Source organism: Stegastes partitus, unplaced genomic scaffold (genome assembly GCF_000690725.1).
Source record: "Stegastes partitus isolate 25-593 unplaced genomic scaffold, Stegastes_partitus-1.0.2 Scaffold570, whole genome shotgun sequence".
Taxonomy (NCBI): domain Eukaryota; kingdom Metazoa; phylum Chordata; class Actinopteri; family Pomacentridae; genus Stegastes; species Stegastes partitus.
In genome coordinates this window covers 65602-87850 of record NW_007578301.1, presented here as the reverse complement: position 1 = coordinate 87850, position 22249 = coordinate 65602, and the positions used below count along the sequence as shown (strand labels likewise).

Here is a 22249-nt window from a genome sequence, read left to right as displayed (position 1 = left end):
TTACTGTGTGTCATTGTTTTACTGACAAACCACAATCCTGGCAAGATTTCTGCTGTTGCACTCAACTACTGCTGATAGTATTCCTCCAGCATAATCAAATTCAGCATCACATTGCTTTGTTTCGGCAGGGACTGTGTGCACGTTGGCTTCCAAACATGCATCAGAATTATAGGTTGTTTGATGGATTACTTCAGATAAAATAACAAAGAAAACCTTGATGATGAATCTGGTTTATGAAGTCAGACCAGTGCAGTAAATTAAAGTTACTACAGCACATATACATGTGCAAACTGAGTTGTGTTTACTGTGAAATTCTTTGCAGTAGTGACAGATTTGTGTGAAAGCAGGTGTGAAGCAGGGTTTTTCAAGCAACGTGGGATTTTTGATGCCCCCAAAGAGTTTTTTATTTCTTGGACAATGTACAGATATTTTACAGATTCTCCCCATTTTGTTAAATTTCAGATAATAACTAGAAAATTCACAGAAAAAAAAAATTTGCTGAAACGTTATTGGCAAAAATAAATAAATAAATCAAATGGACCAAAACTGCAAATAACGTCCACTTTTAGAAATAGTTACTACTTCTTCTTTTACAATGTGTGACTGTAAAGCTGCACTGTTTTTCTGTGTATGAATCTGCTAAAAATATAATTTTACAGATAGATGCTGCTGTTTATGGGTTATGATTATGAATGTTACAGTGTTGAACCATTTTTACCTTTTATTTCATTTATAAAATACTACTTTAACCGATTATAACACATATTAAGGCTGAGACCCTACAGTGTCGTTGGAGATCAGCCTCACAAATGTAATAATATAGCTGAGACTCTACCTGTTTAGAAATTACTTTACCTAGCTAATAGAAATATCTGCAGCATGGTTAATTATGAGAATTAACTTGACTTGTAGAGGTGTTAATGAATAGCTCGCACTCCCTACTAGTCAATCAGAACTGAGGAACGCCTTCAAGAACCAAAGAAAGAAGTCTAGTTTCCTTCTACTGTACCATCTCAGAATCTCTGCAGCCAGATAGTAACGTAAAGGAAAGATTTTTGACGTTACTTACGAACACATTTGTCTCCGCTCTCGTAGTAACCTGGACAGCACTGGTATCTCTTACGGTAGTCTGTCTTCACCGCCTGCCTGTAGGCGGTTTTGTAGGTGATCCTGAAAGAATAACACAGTCAGACACGATGCTCTGACTCTCTGACGGCAGGAAGTGAATCGCGGTGTTGCTACCTGTGGCGCAGACATCTGTAGGAGGTCTGAGGGTCCGAGCAGGGCTCCTCGGTCACGTGGTCATACGGATGTGAGTAGGACTCTTTGACTGAGGTGGTGAAGCTGAAAAACAGAGCATACAAGAGCTACTTTACCATATCTGCAAAGAAAACAGGTTAATTTCACTTTTGAAGAAGGCAGTTACCTGAAAGGGTAAGGTTAAGATTAGTGGTGTCATTCCCCTACTTTGGTCCAAACTGTTTTTTGAGGACCAGTTGTGTAGATATTTCAAAGCCTACTCATCTGAATGATCCACTGATGTTTGACCTTGAGTTTTAGAGAAATATTTAAGTTGTTGGATGAATAGTGAAGTGTGGCTCAGATATCCATGACTCCTTCAGAACGGATCCTAACAGACTGAATTGTAATCCTAACTTCGGCGATCCTGTGCTGACCTTTCCGGTAATGCCACCAGCAGGTTTTCACTTTTCCTGTGAAATATCTCAACATCTGTTGAATAGATTGTGGAGGAAAAAAAATGTGCAGACATTTGTGGTTCTCAGAGGATGAGGCCTAATGACTTTGATGACTTAAATTTGTGGTTTTCAGTGAAATGCTTCAACAGCTATTGGATGGACTGTTATTAAATGTGATACATTTATTAGTGCCCTCATCAGGTCAATAGTTTGACCAGTCCTGGAAGTTATCACCCGCATAAAGAGTAGTTAGTGCTACTTACGAAATGTCACTTCTTAAAATTCTGCTCAACAAAATAAAAATACATAATAAAATTTGCTAAAATTGAAAATAAATATAAAGCTAAATAATCTCTATCGCCCCCTGGTGGCTGGCTGCAATATCAGGCCTAAGCCCCGCCTCCACCTTGTTGGCAAATTCAAAGTACAGCTAAAATAAAATTTCCCCACATCTATTTCCATCACAATATGCTGGTGTGATGTTTGTTCAAGTGCTTGTTTTCCTGATCATTTTGTTAATAATTGTTTATTTGAAGGTATAAAATGGGCAGCTTCAACCACAATGTGAAGGCCTCATTTCCTTTTTCTTTTTTTTCTTCTTCTTTTTAACGTGTCCGGTCCATATCATAGCAAGCTGAATGATGACCTGAGTGCTGTGTTGTGCTGAACAGATTTACTTTGCTAAGGGGAGCTTTACGAATATAAGGCCCCTCTTGATAGTCTGATTTTTATTTATTTATGTATGTATTCATTTTGTTTTATTTCGTTAATTTATTTTGGATGCTGGCTTCTTACTAAATTGCATGTCATATTGCTGAACCTGAAAGAGGAAAAAGAAAAGTGTACAGTCCAAAGAAGTGCGAGAAAGAGTGAAAGGAAAGTAGAAGAAAACAAAAGAAAACAAATACACCACAATCTATCGATACCCGTATTGACACACAGCAGAGACGATCTGACGACTTTCGCGGGAAAACAGGGCTGACAATCATCAAGAGCACCTGCAAGGGATGCGGAAGCTGAGAAATCTATACAGATCTATACATGCACACATTGATGAGAGTAGGCAAAGAAACACAAAAGAAAAAAACAAAAGCAAACTTCATATGTCAGAAGAAATAAAGAAATGAAATAAGCAAAGCAAACAAAGGTAGATATCAGTACAGACAATCCCATGTCATTTTAAGAATGTGTGGGGTGAGGAGTGTTCAAACATGAGTGCAACCATGCGAGTGCAACATGCGAGGGCAACCGAGCCCTTGCGAAGGACAGATGCAAACCAGGAGAACCCCAAGACCCGGGCTATCAGCAGCAATCCCGGAGTGCGAATCCCAGCCACCACACACTGAGGCGAACACGCATCCCCCCAGATGGCAGAAGAGAAAGACCGCAGCCAGAGCCCACCACGAGCCCAAGACCCACCCCCACCGCCCCATTCCAGGCAGAAGGCCGACCAAGAGCCTGGGAGGACCAGGCCACCCCAGGCAGCCACCCGGCATGGGCCAGCTCTCACCCCAATGCCCAGGCGCTCACCCCGGACACCAGGGATCCACTGACCCCATCCACCCATGTCCTACCTTCCTCCCTGCCCACCCATCCCCATAGGCTCTACCCTCCCCCTCTACCCACCCACATCCCCCCTCCATCCATCCTCCCTGCCCACCCACATCCTCCTTCCAGCCACCCTCCATCCCTACCAACCCACCTCCTCCCTTTATCCACCCTCATTTCCACATAGCACTGTGAGTGGACTGGAAGTCCATTCATTCCTATGAGAACATCCGTGTTTATAGTCCGGAATTTGCTTCGAACACGGTAAAAAACTCAAACTGCTGTACTGGATTTTGGAGAGAGCACATTGATTTGGAATTTGGAAGAACAAATTAATCTGCTTTAGCTAGTTTAACAAGTGCAAGCCCAACTATGTGCACAATGGTTTGCACTTCTAGTAACAAGATATTTCACTAATCTGGCGCCGTACCTCTCAGGACAACTTCTTCACTGGATGGTAAAAACTCATTAACTTAGATTCTCCAATGGCTATGGAAAGGTTTTCATCCATCCAGGAAGGAATGCATTTTACTTATGTTACACACCAGGGGCCATAGAAAGTAGAATAAGGAATTACGGAAATCAAACAAAACTGTGTGGAAGCGCGGCGCAACTTTTAGTGCCCCAAAATGACGAATAGTTGTTACTGTATGTAACGCTAGTTCTATGTAGTAAACAAAACATGGAAGTTTGCTATATTTGGACTTCACTTCTGTGGTACAATTTACTTATACAATGTGCAAGTACACCCCACTGGAAATGAGCACCACCCACTTACATAGTGGATTTAAATTTAGATTTTGAAAAGTGAGCCTGAACTGTAGAATGGTCTAGCTGCACCTCATCATAATCATTCCACTATAGTGGGAAAATACTCTTGCTCGTATTTGTATAATTGTATTTAAACCGATCAGTTGTCGTTGGCAGTGTTGAGCCCAGGATGCAGCGATGGAGTCCCTGCAAAATAGCGTCAGGAGGAGCTTGTTTTGTTTTTTTGGAACATTTGCATGCAGGCAGGCAAACACTGGGATTAAAGTGGATAATTCAAAAAACAAAAAGTCACGAAATGAACAAGCAGAACTGTCTTTTTGCTATAAATTCTCCACAGTTCTTGAAAGTTCCAGCATGTAAATTGCTGCTTGGGATTTTGCAAACAAAAACAGAATTCTGTGTGAAATGTGCAGCGGAAATGGCAGAATTGTACACAAAGTCTACATCCAGGAGTCAGACTTACTTAGGTTTATTGATTGTCATTACCTGCTCTCTCTTTACTATACTATCAAATAATGAATAAAAAGTCCAAAACTGAATATTTTAAACAAAGAAAAATTTGGTTTACTTTAACAGTCTCTGAATCTGGTAGCCAATGAGCTATCTCTTTTCATTTATTTCATGTGATCACATTGTATGGATCACAAACACAGCCTACAATAACAGGGCATGACAAAACGTATGGAAGCAAATCAGGCTCATCCGATTTTGAATTTTAAAAGCTGCTGAATTTCTAACATTGAATTTTGTTGCCATTGAAATTATGCTTGCGAATTTTAAAAGCTGTTGAATTTCTAACTTTGAATTTTGTTGCCATCAAAATTGTGTATGTGAATTATTTTGTCTGAATTTAGCCCATCTAAGTTTCAATAAGTCAGAATTTCAGGTGTAAAAAATTCGAATCCATGGAAATTTGAAGGTGCTCAAATTCAACAGGTTCAAAATTCACTGTATAAAAAATTCACTTTTCACATCTGGGGACTTAGACATAAACAATCAATTCTGGCAGAAGTCGATCCAATGCCCAGCCAATCAAGTTACGCTCCTCTGGTCATGTGACGTGCACGGTTGAACGCAGAGGACGACGGTCATCTGTTTGTTAGCAAGATAACTCAAAAACATAAAATCAGATTTTCATGAAATTTTCATAAAATGTTGATAATACCACATTGAACAGATGATTATATTTTGGTGATGCTCCTTTTTACCATCTGGTTATTTTCTCATAAAACAGTAAATGCTGTGACGTGTCACAGTTGTGCAGAATGCTGTCGTTACACTGTTTGTCTACTAGATGGAGTTCTGACTCTATTCAGTCCTTAGTCCTCACCTCTGTCTTCACGTAGTACAGGAGTAAGCTGCAGCCAGCTAGCATTGCAGGAGTGGGCTGAGCGGAGCTACTGACAGATAAGTTCATAACCACGTTGTGACATTAAAAATGACTCTACATGCCTCCTGTCAAAATGTTTGAGAGTACAGAACGACCGTTCATCACTCCGTCAGCTTGTTATTAATCATATCAATGTTAATTCAAATGCTAAATGTATGTTTTGATTATCCATGAATCTAATAGTGTAGATAAAATGAATGCAGGACTTTAACATTGGCTGGAAATCACAATATGATGGAAATGAGCTGCTTGGCAGAGGTCTGCGCTCTCCGAGGGCTTTTCTAGTTTTTATTTGGATAATTGGTAAAGTGAGATTTTTTTTTTTGATTTGCTGTAGCCATTTACTCAATCCATTTTAATCCACTCCACAGCAACACCATCTGAACTAGAATTTACAATTCTACAATTTCATTTAGCACACGCTTTTATCCAAAGCGACATACATCTGAGAGCAGTTACAACACAAGCAAGGATCTAGTCAGGAGAAAACAATCTAGATAAGTGCCATAGAACAAATTCAAGTGTGATTGGGGGTTGATGCAAATAGCAGGCTGTGTCGGAGGTAATTGGATTTTTTAATTTTTTTTATTTTTTATGTTTGTTTTCGGGCAGTCAAGTGCAAAAGTATTCAGTGAAGAGCTGGGTCTTTAGTCTTTTCCTAAAGACTGAGAGGGAGTCAGCAGATTGAACAGAGTTTGGTAACTCATTCCACCACTGCGGAACCACAGAGAAGAGTCTAGCTATCAACCTCGGCCCTGTTGCAGTGGTTGTATCAGGCCGTTTTTGTTGGTCGAGCGTAGTGAGCGGGAGTGTAGATCTGCATGAGAGAGTTCGGGTAGGAGGGAGCTGTTCTTGTTGTGGCTTTGTAAGCAAGTGTCAGGGTTTTGAATTTTGTGTTTGCAGCAACTGGAAGCCAGTGAAGCGATCTGAACAGCTGGGTGACGTGCTGTTTTTGGCTGGTTGAAAATCAGACATGCTGCTGCATTTTGGATCATGTGCAGAGGTTTGACCGTGGATGCAGGGAGGCCTGCCAGTTGCAGTAGTCAATACATGATATTATTAGAGCTTGTACCAGGAGTTGTGCTGCATGTTCAGACAGGAAAGGTCTGATCTTCCTGATGTTGTACAGAGCAAATCGACATGACCGAGCAACAGAGGCAACATGAACCTTGAAGGTTAGTTGGTCTTCTATCATTACACCCAAGTTTCTAGCAGATTTTGTGGTTTTGAGTTGGGTCGAATCAAGCTGGATGTTGATCCGTTGTTGTAGAGAGGAACTGGCTGGGATGACAAGGAGTTCAGTCTTAGAGAGGTTGAGTTGAAGGTGGCGTTTTTTCATCCATCCCAAGATGTCTGCAAGGCATGATGAGATCCAGGCAGAGACCGTGTGGTCATCTGAGGTGAAAGACAGGAAGAGCTGAGTATCATCAGCATAACAATGATATGAGAAACCATGGGCTTGGATTATTGCACCGAGTGAGGTTGAGGAGAAGTGGACCAAGCACTGACCCTTGAGGAACCCCTGTGGATAGGCTGTGTGGTTTGAACACTTCTCCCCTCCATACTCTTAAGTGTCTTCCTGAGAGGTAGGACACAAACCAGCAGCGGGCAGAACCTGAGATGCCCAGCTCAGTGAGTGTGGAGAGGAGTGTGTGGTAGTTAACCGTGTCACAGACAGCTGACAGATCTAGCAGCAATAGAGCTGAAGACTGTCCAGCAGCTCTAGCAGAACGCAGTGATTCTGTTACAGATAGGAGTGCAGTCTCAGTAGAGTGACTCCGTTTAAAACCAGACTGATACGGGTCATACAGATTGTTGTCACAAAGGAAAGTAGAGACTTGGTTGAAGACAGTTCGAGTTCAAGTAGTTTAGACAGGAAGGGCAGTAGTGAAACCCGTCTGTAGTTTTCAACCTGGGCTGGGTCGAGTGTAGTTTTTTTTTAGTATTGGAGTGACTCGAGCTTACTTAAATGTAGCAGGAAACACACCCGTAGCAAGTGAGGAGTTGATGATAAGTGTTATTGCAGGGTTTAGTGCTGAGGAAATGGTTGAAACTGTTTGAACTGACCTGAACTGAGTCAAGTTCTGGATTCGATGGGAGATTCTACCAAGAACTCTCTCCATAGAGGTAGTGAAGGGCCGATACCCCACTCTCCACCTGCTGTGAGACCTTGCGCCTCCCAGGACATTACAAGGACTACATATCTTTTAACAGTGACATCCTGGCCTGTATTTTCACCTGCTAGACAGGATTTGGTCTTGTGTGAGGGTGACATCCTGGGCTATACTTGCACTTGCCAGACAAGATTTGTTATATGTAGTTATATAGTTAGTTAAACTTGACTGAAAAAAATCAAGTGCACGGTTGGAATCCCTTCCTTACCTGTTCTACCAACTCACCTGACTAGTTATCTGGTTTAAGTATTCGTGTTTCTGGCATACATTTAATGTATCTGAAGTTTAAAATATTCCGATGAACAATGTATGCAAGCAGGAGTTAAAAATGAACTGGACTGCACTGATTTTATCTTCTCATTAGTGAATGTGCTTTGCAATGTTACAAAACAGCCAATCTCAACTTTGTGTGTATACATGTGACCATCTGCACGAAAACAGTCGCATTGCACCTTGACACAATGGACTATTACGCGTAAACAAAAGCAGCATGTTGCTACCACATGACGCAAATCACGGGACACAATTGGCTGGCAATGACACATTGCTCGTGGCGCCTGCACACAAGTGATTTCTGCGGCTTCTTTCTGGTGTTACCGCTCATGTACGCTGATGGTATTTGACAGCGATATGAAATGTTACATTATTATGCGCTGTAATAATATATGTTACCGACATGTAGAAAACAACTAAATCGATCAACCTAAGTAAAAAACTCAAAATCAATGTTTCATCATGTGTTAACGTAATTCAGGCTGTATGTATGATACAGCCCGAGGCACAATGCGACTGATTTCGTGCAGATGGGTCACATACGTACACACACACACATATATGTGTGTATATATATACACACCAAACTTGACTGGATAAAACATTTAAAAACACTGTTCTCGAGTGCAGGTGATCCGGATCCAGAGGCATGCGTCCCATAATATGCTCCAAATGAGAACAAAGGAAATAATATAAAGTCTTCCAAACTTCCAAACAGATGATTTAGCAACACTTCCTAGAACAGAGAAAAAAAGTTATATCATGCAAACTACCACTGACTTGACTGAAAGACTGGACTGTGACACTAGACGCTTCTGTTGAAACAGACTTTAGGAAGGTACACATACTAAACAGGCAACAGTTGAAAATGAGCTGCATTTATTACAATCATTGTACAATAACGCCTTTTATACCACGGTGTGAGAAGAATTGACACTTTGATTTATTTATTTTGCTCATTTCTATCTATCTATCTATCTATCTATCTATCTATCTGTCTCTTGTGTGTTTTATTCTTTCTTCTTCTTCTTGTTATTATTGGTTCGGTCTGGAACAGGTGCATAATGCATTTCACTGTGTGCTATACTCTTTATAATTGTGTGTGTGATAAATAAAGGCCTTGAAATCTTGAATGGTCAGCTATGAACAGAGTCTTCTAGGGCAGCTCATTTCAAGCTGTTTGCTCACCATTGTATTTACTTTGACTACATAGTTTAAAACCTTTCAATAACAAGATTAATTTGCAATGAAACAAACCAAAACATCAACCAGAGCAAAAAAACACCTAAAATAAACAAAGGGTTGCATAGCCTAATTTCGTTTTCTAGGTGACCAGGTTCTTTACAGTACTCTATCTTAACTGCATTTTCTGGCGCATCCATCACACATCGCGTACATATGTCCGTCCATTTATGTGCTTGTAAAATTGATACTCAGGTATCGAGGTGCTGAACGTGCTGTCAGTGTGACGTTCTAACTGTTTTTGATCAGTCAGACCTTGACATAAACTCATATTTGGTGCCTCTGTACTCAGTAGAATAAACTTTCGCTTAAGTGGCACAACTTTAGCCGTGCTAGCTAAACTGTAACCAATGTAAGTCGTTAAAAGCTCCTCATGGATATTATCCAATAAATTCGGTTCTTAAGAAATGTATCCTGCATTACCAGTTACTGACTCTCAAAAAATAAACGACACAGAAGACAAATAAAGGGTTAATATACACACCCAAGCGCCACCGTTACCCCTGGTTGTCACCATAGCTGATGACGTCATCCTCTGCGTTCAACCGTGTGCGTCACATGACCAGAGGAGCGTAACTTGATTGGCTGGGCACTGGATCGACTTCGGCCAGAATTGATTGTTTATGTCTAAGTCCCCAGATGCGAAAAGTGAATTTTTTATGCAGTGAATTTTGAATCTGCTGAATTTGAGCACCATCGAATTGGACCTGTTAAATTTGAGCACCTTCAAATTTTCATGGATTCAAATTTTTACGCCTGAAATTCTGACTTATTGAAACTTAGATGGGCTAAATTCAGACAAAATAATTCACATACACAATTTTGATGGCAACAAAATTCAAAGTTAGAAATTCAACAGCTTTTAAAATTCGCAAGCATAATTTCAATGGCAACAAAATTCAATGTTAGAAATTCAACAGCTTTTAAAATTCAAAATCGGATGAGCCTGATTTACTTCCACAAAAACGGAAAAAAATGGCACTTGGAATGGACAAAATATACCAAGTAAAACAAAGAAAGACCAAGGTTTGACAATAACATTTTGGCTAATCTGATTACAAAAGTAAAAGAGCAAAAACTGGCTGAGTTTAGATTTCTTTTTGTGACAAAGACACTTAATCCTCCACATCTACAGAGTGAGTACATAACAGTTGTGTCTCTATTCCCTGTGATGATTTTCTTGTCTGACCACTAACCCTCCTGAGTCCTGTAAACTGCAAGCTTTCATCAACTTGTACACATGCAGTGCTGGAGAAGATATGATTCATTTCATGTCATTAACAACAGCTATTGTTTGTTCAGTCCCAGTCAAACAGGCCTCACCTCTCCCACAGGCTGCACACATTGGGGTCTCTCGGGTTCAGGGAGCAGCTCAGGCCAATGAGAAAGCTGAAAAGCAGCAGGACTGCAGAGCTCTGCAGAGTCGGCATCGTCCTGAGGGGAAACAAAAGAACAGACATTTACATAGGACTGCAAAAGAAAAAAGCTTAAACATTTTAGCAGGGATGGCACAAGGCCAAAAATATTCCTGTTTTTATAGAAAAAAAATACAGCAGACTGACACAAATTAACTGCAAACAAACGTGCAAGCTTATAAAGTTTGTTTGTAACAGAAGAATGTTTTTGAACATCCATAGAAAAGTAACATATCTCAGCCAGTGACAAATCTGTGCAGCCTTGAAACACAGCAATAAGCCCAAAGTGGAAAATGTGATCCAACTGGAGGTTTACATTCATTGTTTTTGTTTTTATTTCCTATAATGAAGATTTCGCAGCATGCTGTATGGAAACATTCATTGAGAACTGGTTCTGGGCACCTATAAATTGCAGTTAAGATTTACCCTCTGACTGTAAAAAAAAGTTCATTATACGCTCAGCAGAGGTGAGGCAAACTGCCAGACTCAAGCACAATGCCGTCTGCTCCCCGCTGAGCTCCCCTCCGCCTCGATGGAGAACATAAAACTCAGGCATCAGGAGGTAGCAGACGGGACAGCAGAGGCAGAGCGGGAGCGTTGGACGGAAAATGAGACGGAGACAGAGGGATCAGAATCAAGAAATGTGACTCCCAAATTCATCCTGACCCCTATCAATCAGTGGTGCAGCACAGCCTCCACACTCCTCTGCTGTCCACACTCCGGCAGCATCTGGATCCCATCAGAGCGTCTCAGCAAGGGGACCCTGACAGGCTCTCAGGGAGCAGGAGGGAAACCATTCTTCCCTCTTTTCTACTTAAAAATATCCCATGGAAACGGACACAAGTTCAGCAGGCCAGTCGTGTGAGCCTTCTGCTAAAAGTGTCGTGGGAATTTCTCAAAAAAGGGGACTTCATGTTGACATAGGTTCAGTCTGGCCCATTCCTTGATGTTTTCTCAACAAGGCCCCTCTGACAGAATTACTGTACCCCGGCTTCACATGTCATTGTGACGCTGCAGCCTTGGATCGGGATTATCTTCGGTCATGGACAAACATCTCACATCTCAGAAAGAGTCATAATAAATCAGTCTCTTCCTGTTAAACCGTCTTTTTTTATTATTATTTTTTAGATCTTTAAGCAACATAGTTTGAAGAAATTTTACTGATTGTGTCTTTACAGTTTGAACAACTTTTGTCAGCAATGTGGGAGTGTTATTCGGACGAGAATTTAGAAACCAAAACTTTACCTGAAGAATCAAGGTTAAAAGCTAAATTAAGATAGTTTGGTAATTCACCTTATGGTCCCTTTAACCAAGACATGGGGAGCACTGATTTAGCGCAGTGCTTCGGCAGAGTTGCAGAGCAAAACAGATTGAGTTTTCAAAACTTCCAGCAGAAAAACATCACCTCGTCCTTTGCAGGAATCTACTGGTTTGCAGTAAACACTAACAACAGAGATGCCGTGTTTCTGTTGGCCGCACAAGCATACGTCACAGCATGCATAGCTTGCCAACCAGGTCACGGCGCTTTTCTAGACGTAAACCATTGCTGTGTAGTGCAAGCAACTGAAATTAATGGGTTTTACAGCGTTATTGTAGGTGTGTTTGGAGTGTCAGTCAGCTGATTCTGCAGTACATTATTGTCTGGCAACACCTCAGTATCTGACGCTATAGGGGCAAAAAATGCTCTGGCGAGTTTGTATTTTATTAAACAATTTACAATTGTCTTGGGCAGCGCTAAGCAAAGGATGCGGCTTCACTGTTCCCTCTAAACAATGATGGTGGAATTGTTTTGGTGGAACATTTGCACGTAGGGGGACAAGCACTGTGAATAAAATGGATAATCCACGAACTTGCTGCAAATGCATGATCCATATCCTCTGTAAAACTTTCAGTGCGGTAGGTTGCTTCCCAGGGGTGATGGTTGTTGTTGTTTTGTGTAGCGAAGAAAATGGTAACACAGACCAGTGGCAGTCAAGCTAACATGACATAAACTATCATCCTCAGAGACTCTTCTACGGACGTAAACCAAAATCTGACAACATGCAGGCAATCCCTGCAGGCTGACTGCACATGTGCAAGAATAGTGAACTACATATTAGTTTTGTGCACATTGTGTGTCAACAGTCCACTGCCACTGCCTTGAATTGACCTTCGTGGTTCTTCCTGCAGGGGAGAAGCAATTTGTGTACAAAATTTCACTCTTAACCAAAGGTGTCAGCTCATGGTGGTGTTAGAAGTAAGTATCGATCACCTGGGATTCGTCCTCTGGGAACCATGAATGCACATTCAAAATGTAAACCCGTTTGATTCACAACTGATCTACTTTAGTCCGGTGGTGGGCTGACCAGTGCTAATTGAGACTGAACAGACCAACATCTTTGCTACCTTGACTAAAAAATACTGGGTAAAAACTGTAAGATTTGGGTTTTATGGAAGAAGTTCCATTGCATCACCTTACTGCTACAGCCATGCTCTGCTTCTTTCAGTTCATTTTCAGCTTTTATACTCATATTTGCACTTAAAGCCACTGTGCTCAATTCAAGAAATTTCCTGACATGGATTTTATTGTCCTCTTAAGCACTACAGCTATCTTTTTTTTAATTCTCAAATTTGGTAACGGCTCCGCAACTGTGAGAAATGTGAAATATAGCAAGCTTCCCTCGCCTCATCACCAGTTCAATAAACTTAACACACTTAAACAGCAAATATTGGCATTTTTACTTCTTCCCAATCAAAATTGTACATTTGAGAGTAAATTATAGTCTTTTAACAGCCAGTGGTGCTGTTATTCTACTAAATCCGATGCAACAGAACTGCATCCATTTTAATCACAGCGACACCAGAAAGCCTCTTCATTAAATGGGTCACGCAAATCTTCGAAAAAAGGCGGCAGGTTGCGTTTTAATAGCAGATACAACATGGTCCCTGGAAGTGAGTTCTGACTTTTAAGCACAGATTGTGTCTTTTGTGCATCATAGTTTCAGAACAATTGCACCTGTTTATAGGTTTAAAAAGGTAAAGGTAATTGAGTAAATCAGTGGAAAATAGCATCATTTGGAGGTCTGACCCTGGTGCAGGCTGTAGTTTTCTTGTCGAGCTCCGTCTCCTTCGTGTCGTCTGTTTGTGGCGGAGAGCACTCCTCACTTTTCATGTGCATATTTGCATTTTAAGTCACTGCATTTGGGAAATTTTGGGAAATCCCCTAAAATGAGTAGATGATTTGCCTGTGGCTTGATGAATAATGCATTCCTCTAATACTGCCAAGGTCAGCGGCTCAGCTCCCATCAGAGCTACTTCAAATGTGTTTACCGATTTTTTTCTTCATGGTACAGACGAACACTCTTCAGAACGAGTAGTGCCTCGTGTTTGTAGAAGCTGTTTGCCTTAAACATCTCTGCAATCAATCAGATGCTCATTGAGCAGATTTACATCTCCATTATCTCTGTCCAGTGGCTGGTTATCACCGCTGGAGATTTGGCATGGTGAGGAGAGCAGCATCAATCCGTACAAGCGAAGTAGATCTTGTGTTTCTGATAAACTGCCTCTCACTGCTCTCCTACCCAGCGTCAGGAGTTAATTCACTCACTGGCACAAACGCTAACGCCTAAGAAATCTGTGCCACAAAAACAGTATTTTATGAGAACAGGCATATGGCTTTTATTAAGAGGAGTCATCAACTTCACCAGCCACTTCATTGGACTGGGGGTAAATATTTTTCATTACCTTCTTTTCATTTTAATTGTGCTTCATTAGAGAAAGGCTTCAAACCGCATGGGAATTCTTAAACGCTGAGAAAGAGAGCTTAATGAGTGCAGGCGGAGTTGTTTTGAAGTCGGCGGCTGTTTGCGTTCGGGTTACCTACGGGGGGGGGGGGGATAGGAGGCAGGTAGACGTCTACCTTCATCTGGAAGTGGGAGTCTTCAGGAACACCGCGTTTGTTTGTGGCAGGTATTCCACCACAACTGGGAACTGATTGACTCTTCCCCTCTCCTCCTTTTCATAGAATAACCTTCTGCTCCACTACATTCAGCCATAAGATGCCATTATTTCCTTTGAGCTTCTTCGAGACAGCAGCTCTGAACCTTTTCACTTGGCCGAGCTTGGCTGCCACAAAGAAATAACGTAGTGATGTATTGCTGAAGGTTTTCCAATCCTATTTGACTCACTTTGCTAACAGCTAGCTGGTGGTAACATATGCACACCTACACATTTCACATCCACTGGTCGCACTATGTAAAGTCTGGACCGGGATCAGTAAAAAACCACAACAGTAGAGATTACGGCAACATATTTTTGATCTTATTTGTAATGAAAAAAGCAGACAATCTCATTCAGTGCAGTGAAACTTTCATGTGGCTCTATAAACCAATAGAAAATAGGCAAAATACCACACACACACACACACAGGCGTACATGAACACACATAACTTCCACATGCACGCACACACAAAATCCAACACCCACTGCTCTGTTTCAAACCCTTTCATGGGCTGATCATGTGTTTTCATGTTCTGGAGACATCAAATGAGTCCCATACGCTGCAGTCAGTTTAGAGAGAAGTTATTTTTAGTATCTGAGGACATTTCGCGAATTTGCCGTCGAGGCCCAAAGCAGCGGCCCACGCAAACGCTCATCGTACCAACTGAGGAATGCTGTGAACTGTTTAAGGGCCCGCGATGCTGTTTCCAGAACCGCACAGGGGCCTCAAGTGAAAACAAAACCCAAATGAAAACAGATGCACTGGTTTTATATTAATCTCGCCAGACACTCGCACTCGTGTTATTACCATATTCCGTTTCAATCACAGACCCTTTAGGATGCGTAAGTGCTGACAACTACAAATTTATCGTGATTCGATTTCATGCAATAAAGACATTTTCTTGACAGATGACGTTTCCCATTGGACATGTATTAGTTGGGTCAGTCAGGCCAACAGATACACACTTCAGTCTCAAATGTGTTTATCAATAGCACCAAGTAACTGCAGGCTGGTGAAGAAATAGTTCAACGCTTATTTCTAGCAGCTGCTTAGCTTAGCTTAGCATAAAGAATGAATATTTAAGGGGAACAAAAACCCAAGTGTGCAAATGTCATGTTTGCACAGTGGTTTGAGTCTAACCATTGTTATTTTTGTCAGTGTAAAATGTAGGTCAGAAAGAAGCCTGCACATTTTTAAGCTCCAAATAATTCACTTTTAAAGCCTTCTCCTCTGAGGCAGTGTTTCCATCTCAAAGAGCTTCCTCAGGCCTCTTGTCAACAAAAAATGTGACAAAAAATGTTTGTTGCTGACCTATAAAAACATAACTAAATAAAAATTGACAAAATGTTTGGCATTTTTCATCAACAAATATAAACCAAACAATAATGTTCAAGATGGTCGAATGGCCCGCAGCAGGAAACACACACTGCAGCTCCTGATCAGTAAAGGTTTACTTGATCAGTTTGACCTGTTGTGCTGCTGTAAAATATTAACCTGAAACATGCTGGCAGGGCTGACAGGCATGTTATCTTTAATAAACTGCCAAAATTACACCACTTATCAGAGCCACAAACTTTCCAACAGTCCTTGAACTGTATTCTACAGGTCTCATTTATAAACTTGCAAAAAATAAAGCGTTTGCGCAAACCAGATTCTGTGAAAAACACAAACTATGTGCACCTCAAAATTCCAGGGGCCTCATTTTATCATCAGTGTGTACGCACAGATAAGTGCGTAGAGCGTGCATACGAACATTCCTACGCAATGTATGGAATCTATCAACTTTTACTTAGGAATGTGTGTAAATATAGGCACAGCTCTGACCATGCGAACACACATAATCTAGCAGTAGGATAGTGAAACTACAAATAGGAAGTATTTTGACCACCGGCACCTTCCAGTGTGAAGTTGGAGATATGCAGCATTTCCAGCCATCATGCAGGATCATGCCGGCAATGTTGGATGCCAGAATTCCCCTGGCCCCAGCCTACATCCAGTTCCCTTACAGCCATCATCAACTAGCCCAAATCAAATAGGGACTTCACGCTATCGCTAGATTCCCAAACATAAATGGAGCCATAGACTGCACCCACATCGCAATCAAAGCAGCATCACGAAATGAATCTAATTTTGTAAATAGAAAAATGTTTCATTCAATCAACATACAGATAATTCGCTATCAAACGTTGTTGCCCAGTGGCCTGGAGGAATGCACGACTCATTCATTGAACAGAACAGCTCTGTGGGTGCATCTCCAAGCAGGAGCTGTAGAAGATGGCTGGCTTATTCATGCTATAGAGTGTGGAAATGTTTTTGCTGGACTTACTTTGGCTATTAATACACCTCATCTATAGGTGATCAGGGTTATCTGCCAGGTGAACGTTTGGTATTAATTCGTCCTCCTCCAGTTGAGGTCATTTCACGCTCATGGGCTGTGATGTGTTTCTTGGCACTGAGCTTAACGTCAAACCACCAAATTTTGCCGTCGATCTCTCCTCTGACCCAACAGAAATAACTGTGGTGGTTATCTTGTCCCATGCAGTATTTTTTCTTTCGCTGCTTATCCCAACATTCCACGCACCAAACAATAGTTTCTGGTTTGCTTCAACCTCGCTAACAAGGAGCTTGATCTCAGTTTCAGAAAAGTTCATATTTTTTGCCCTTTTTTGCCACGATGATGACAACAGGTGAGGGAAAAATAAATCTTCACTTGCTGTATAAAGAGGTGTTGTTGCCGTATATGGTGATTTGGAGGCGTTTCTGAAGGCAACATACACAAGCATGGAGGTTAAGAACAAGTGGGATCTATCAACACTGATGTGCGTACGACCCCCGTAAGCACATTTGATAAATACAGATTTTTTTTGTATCTACGCACACTTTTCATGCGTACAACAGAATTTAGAACCTTTTCTATGCACTAATGATAAATGAGGCCCCAGGACTTTTCGGCTGAACTACAGGCAGGGTTTACACAGAGCACAGAGAAGACAAGTATGGAGACAACTTAAAAATAAAGAGTTAAATATCTAGTGTGTGGAGCCCCTTCTTTTTCCTTTTCTTTTTTTTTTTTTTTACAGTGTAGATAACTCCTGTGGACACTTGGAAATATGTTGTAAAGATTGATTCCATGTTTTTAGATTTTTGTAGATAATTCTTAAAAATTCAACTTTCGTTTTTTCTTTTTGTTTGTTTTGCTTTATGCCATCGTTACTGTGTCTTTCTGTACAGAAGACATTGTTGAATTCTCTACTTGTAGTCATGGTTGTGTTTTTTTAATACTGATTGATTATGCTGTTGCGTATTGGTTAAATCATTAAAAATTTGCATCAATAACAAATTCTGCTCTCTTTTTACAACACCTGTGTGACAGCAGATGTAAACGAAGGGCTGGGTTTAGGTCTGTACTAATACCAATGAGGTTTTTTTTTTTTTAAAAAAAAGGTCTTTTTTGGCTGCAATCCAGACCTTTAAAATTGGATCAGGACATCCCTACTTCCTTGTTGTTTCCTAAACACACTGGTCATTTCTTAGACAATTTCATAGTTGATTGTAAACATCAATAAACGTGCAGATAAATGTTTGCTCTTTTTCATAAGGATGATCTAGGAACTGGAGTAAGTTAAAAGCAGCTCTTCTCTGGCCATATTATCAGCTGTGTTAAAGTTTATTTTCATTTCTGGCTCCTCGCTCCTTCGTTTTGCAGCTGCCTGCCGCTAAAACTCTGCAGGGAGAGCGGCTCTGACAGCAAACGCCAGCCATGCTAATGCAAAGGTTAACATTGGGTGTTTGTCATATCTGTGTTTCCAGGCAGTTGAGAATTATTGTGAAGAAGTGGCTGTGACCAACGTGCATGCAAAAAAAACATTCAGTTTACTAGCTGTGGATAGAGAAGCTTCCCGTCTCCATCAGATACTGCAGTACAGCAGCTCAGACAAGCATGTGACAAAAACTGGTGCGAAAAGAGTGAAAAAAGACGTTTTAATGCCAGATTTACTGAAGTTGAAATCAGGTGGCTGCCAAGAGACACACAGACAGACCTGCTAAATGTCAGACACATTGGTGCAACCAGTTAGAACAGAGGTGTCCAATCCTGGTCCTGGGCTGATTCAAATGATCAGCTCATCATCATTCTCTGCAGAAGCCTGATAACGATCCTGATCATTTGAATCAGGTGTGTTGGAAGAGGGGAACATCTAAAACATGCAGGATTGTGGCCCTCAAGGACCAGGATTGGACACCCCTGAGTTAGAATTTTTAGTTGCATTTGACAGATTTTTGGTGAAGCCCTGTTGCAAGGGGCTGCTTTGACCTTCAAGAGCAATTTGGGGTTCAGTTTCCTTCCCAAAGACTGTAACATGTGGACAGGAGGAAATAAAACAAGTGCTCAAATATTTGTTGTTGAATTTAGTTTTTTGATTCTGTCCTCTTGAGAAGGATTAAAACTAGGTTGCCTGTAAAAGAGCCTCATTTCATTCTAGTGACATTTGAGGCAAAGCACATGGCACTGATCAAACTGTTTGCTTCCCTGTTTCCTGTCCATCTAACCTCAGATTTCTGTGTCTGTATTTATTTCTATGCAGCTGCAGCATTAATTGAGGTAGAAAATATTAGTCACCTGCTGGAAGGGAAAGTGGAGGAAATAAAAATAAAATAGATGGAATAGCATATTGGCTGGGGTGTTAAAAGAGAGAGCGAGACGAGCAGAGACAGTGCTGCCAAGTACAAGTTCATTTTAATGTCGGGGTGCTGTGGTGTCAGGCAGACAGAGGAACAATTAAATATGCCTCTGTCCTTCAGACTCCATCATGTTCTTCCAGAATCAATATCACCGAAACTTAAATTGCCTTTATTCTGTTTTAGAACTCAAAAAAATAACTCAATGAGACCACAAAAGGAAAGCAACACAGTGAAATACTGCAGGTTGTCTTGCAGACTTTCTGAGTTATAACACATGCTCTGCGGTGCAATGCATTTATGTGAGTATAAATCAAACAGCTGGTAGTTTATGTCTTGTTTCATGCTAACCTGGTAATAAGTAACTCTAATATTAGAAGCAGATCCCCACTAAGAGTTTATAGTTTGATGTTGAAGTGTTTATAAAAGGCCACTAATAAAAACAGGGCTGCAACAGTGGAGCCGGTTTTCTACTATGATTACTTTAATAGAAAACAAAATTGTAACTAGGTATTGTTGAATTATGCAAAATGAGATGCATCCAATTTTACGTGTTTTGGAAAACATGAGAGGATTACATGTGGGAAATATTTTTTAAAATAAAATCAAGGAACTTGGAAGGCTGCTTAAATGAGCTCAGGTGGTTGTAACATGATTTCCTGATCACTGTCGTTGTGGTATAAACAACAAAATTAGAATTTCAAGTGTTCAGTGACAGAAATCTGAATGCTTTTGAGGTTCTCTAATCTGTTGGATTACAGTTTTAGTAAAGGACAGTTTAGGAATGAGACTCGGCTGCTCCGTGCATCAGCATACAGCTGAACTTTCAGTGATTTAATCAAGCAGTGGCTCCCAAAGAGAGGGATAAGGAGTGGTTAAGTGCCATTATAATGCCATTAGAACAACGAGAGAGCAGAAATGAACAATCATCTGTCTTGCATCTGACTTTACTCCCCAGTGTTCTGCCCACCCAAAGTGAACCCAAAGTAAAAACTCCTCAAATTGAGCTCCCAGAGACAAAATCAGAGTTACAGGAGTCTGTGGCTTCATGCAGGCTCTTTAAGAGCCCCTTGACATGAAAAAGCACATTAGAAACTAGCTCACTCTGCAGTATTTTGAGCATTAAAATTGGCAAAACCTCCTGCGAAAGACAAAGACATTTGAAGACCAAAGGATAAAAATGAGCTCATATCTATAACATGCCAGTCACACTGCTCATGATTAAAGCCCTGCTGTGCACCATTACACTTAAAAGTTGGCCTATAAAGTGGTGGTGTGAATCGCAGCCTTGAGGAGATTGAAATGATCACCCTCTGACTGGGATCATCATGAGTATCAAAAAGTGTCCTCCACAGGCGGCTGCAGCCGGAGGTTTGCGTTGCAAATTTGCAGTTCAGCTCTTAGAATAACAAATCCATAAAAGCTGCTCGAAGGCAGAATCTGACAGAAACTGGAATAAATTATCCAGAGTCCTCCATGTGACACATCGACCGCAGTCACAGTCCCCCTCCTCCCCATCCCACCCTCACATTAAACCAGAGTTACTGTAAACTGAATATAAAACCCATAATCCTTTGCATCTGGGTTATCGTCTTGGCGCGCAGGACGGGTTCAGTGGCTCGACCACAGTGAGGGCTGGCACACACCGAGCAGTTGCTGCCATACCTCATGTTGGGTGGGTGGTGGGTGTGATTTTTTTTTTTATTTTGGAATTTTTTTTAGGAGGGGATGTCAGGAATCTGTAACAGCACTCTGGAGAAACTGTGGTATTCCACACTCCAAAAACATAATATGATAACACACACCCACAGATTTCATGGCATTCGTCAAATTTGCCACATTATTAAGTGAGAAATTTCGACGCCTACATGAACACGTCTGCCGTGTTTACAGTAAAGACTTGGTGTACGGTAAAAAGTGGTACCCTGCTGCAATAAGCAGTAGAACCACTCCACACTGGGGGGAAAAAAAACCCTCTTGAGTGGAAAACTCTTGGCAGCTCAAATACAGTTGACGCTTCTCGAGGAGTTGCATGACAAAAGGATGATCTAGCAAGGGAAGGAGGAGGGGGAGGCCCTGCAGACATCTTGGAAGTCCAATTTTCACTGAGTGAGCTCCGCACTCTTTGCTATCTGCAAGATTGATGCAAGTGAGCTCTTGAACTTTTGACCTTTTGAACTTGAACACCTATGCAAAGTCTACTTCTTCTTGTCTCCTTTTTCACACAGTTGCATTGTCTTCATTTGGCTCTTTGCTCTGCCACTGTGTCTTATAAGTATGTCAGCAGATCTTCCCCACAGTTTCCAGTTATAACATGGGAAAAAATCATTTGGATCCTCCTCAACAAAGGACTTGGTACCAACAGGCTCTTAAATACAGCGACAGATGCCCGGTGCAGCCTGCCAATCTGTCCTCTAGTCCGAGTCATTTTGAAACTCTGCTAATTAGAAGAGCTGCAATGGAAAATCTAATGAAATCATGTCAACTCTGTTTCATCTCTGTGGCAACATCAGGCCAACTTTTGTTTGGCAAATTCAGGCTTTGTGGTCTGTGATACTTTATGTAACTGGAAAAAAACAGAATATAATATGTGCCCCCTCTTCATGGTCCCCAGGTATTTTCAGTTAAGTTTAATATTCACTGTTGTTATTCAGCAGAAACTCAACTCAAAGCACCAAATAAACAACGTACCTAATGTCTGAACATAACAGGAAAAGAGCAACCACAAAAAAGCAACAAATTAAATGCCTCAAGGCTTCAACTACAACGAAAATGAACTATGTGGCATGAAGCAGGAGCAGATTTAACCCTTTGAACCCCAAAACCAAGTTTAACCAACATGTTATTTTTGAAAAAGTGCCAAAATTACATCATTTTTTTAGCCAGAAACTGTAAAATGATAAAGAATCGTTAAATTTTCAACTTTCAAATGGTCTTTGAACTGTTCATCTGTGACATGCAGTTCCATTGAAAAAAAAATAAAAAAGCGTTTTTCATCTAAATCTTTTAGTTGTACGTGTCTCATTTAAGAAGCCACCGAAAACAAACCATTTGCGCTACCCAAATTTTGTAAAAACTAAACA

The 22249-nt window shown here is 41.0% G+C and overlaps 1 protein-coding gene across 1 annotated transcript in view; it reads right to left on the bottom strand.

The window, feature by feature from the left end:
* The window catches only part of pear1 (platelet endothelial aggregation receptor 1), a 106160-nt gene that overhangs the window by 57408 nt on the left and 26503 nt on the right, over window positions 1-22249 (bottom strand). Inside the window, exons 2-4 of the mRNA XM_008288690.1 lie at window positions 10419-10529; window positions 1243-1344; window positions 1070-1170 (exon numbers count right to left, since the gene is read on the bottom strand). Coding sequence (XP_008286912.1) covers window positions 1070-1170; window positions 1243-1344; window positions 10419-10529 — 314 coding nt within the window. The remainder of the gene's footprint in view (window positions 1-1069; window positions 1171-1242; window positions 1345-10418; window positions 10530-22249) is intronic.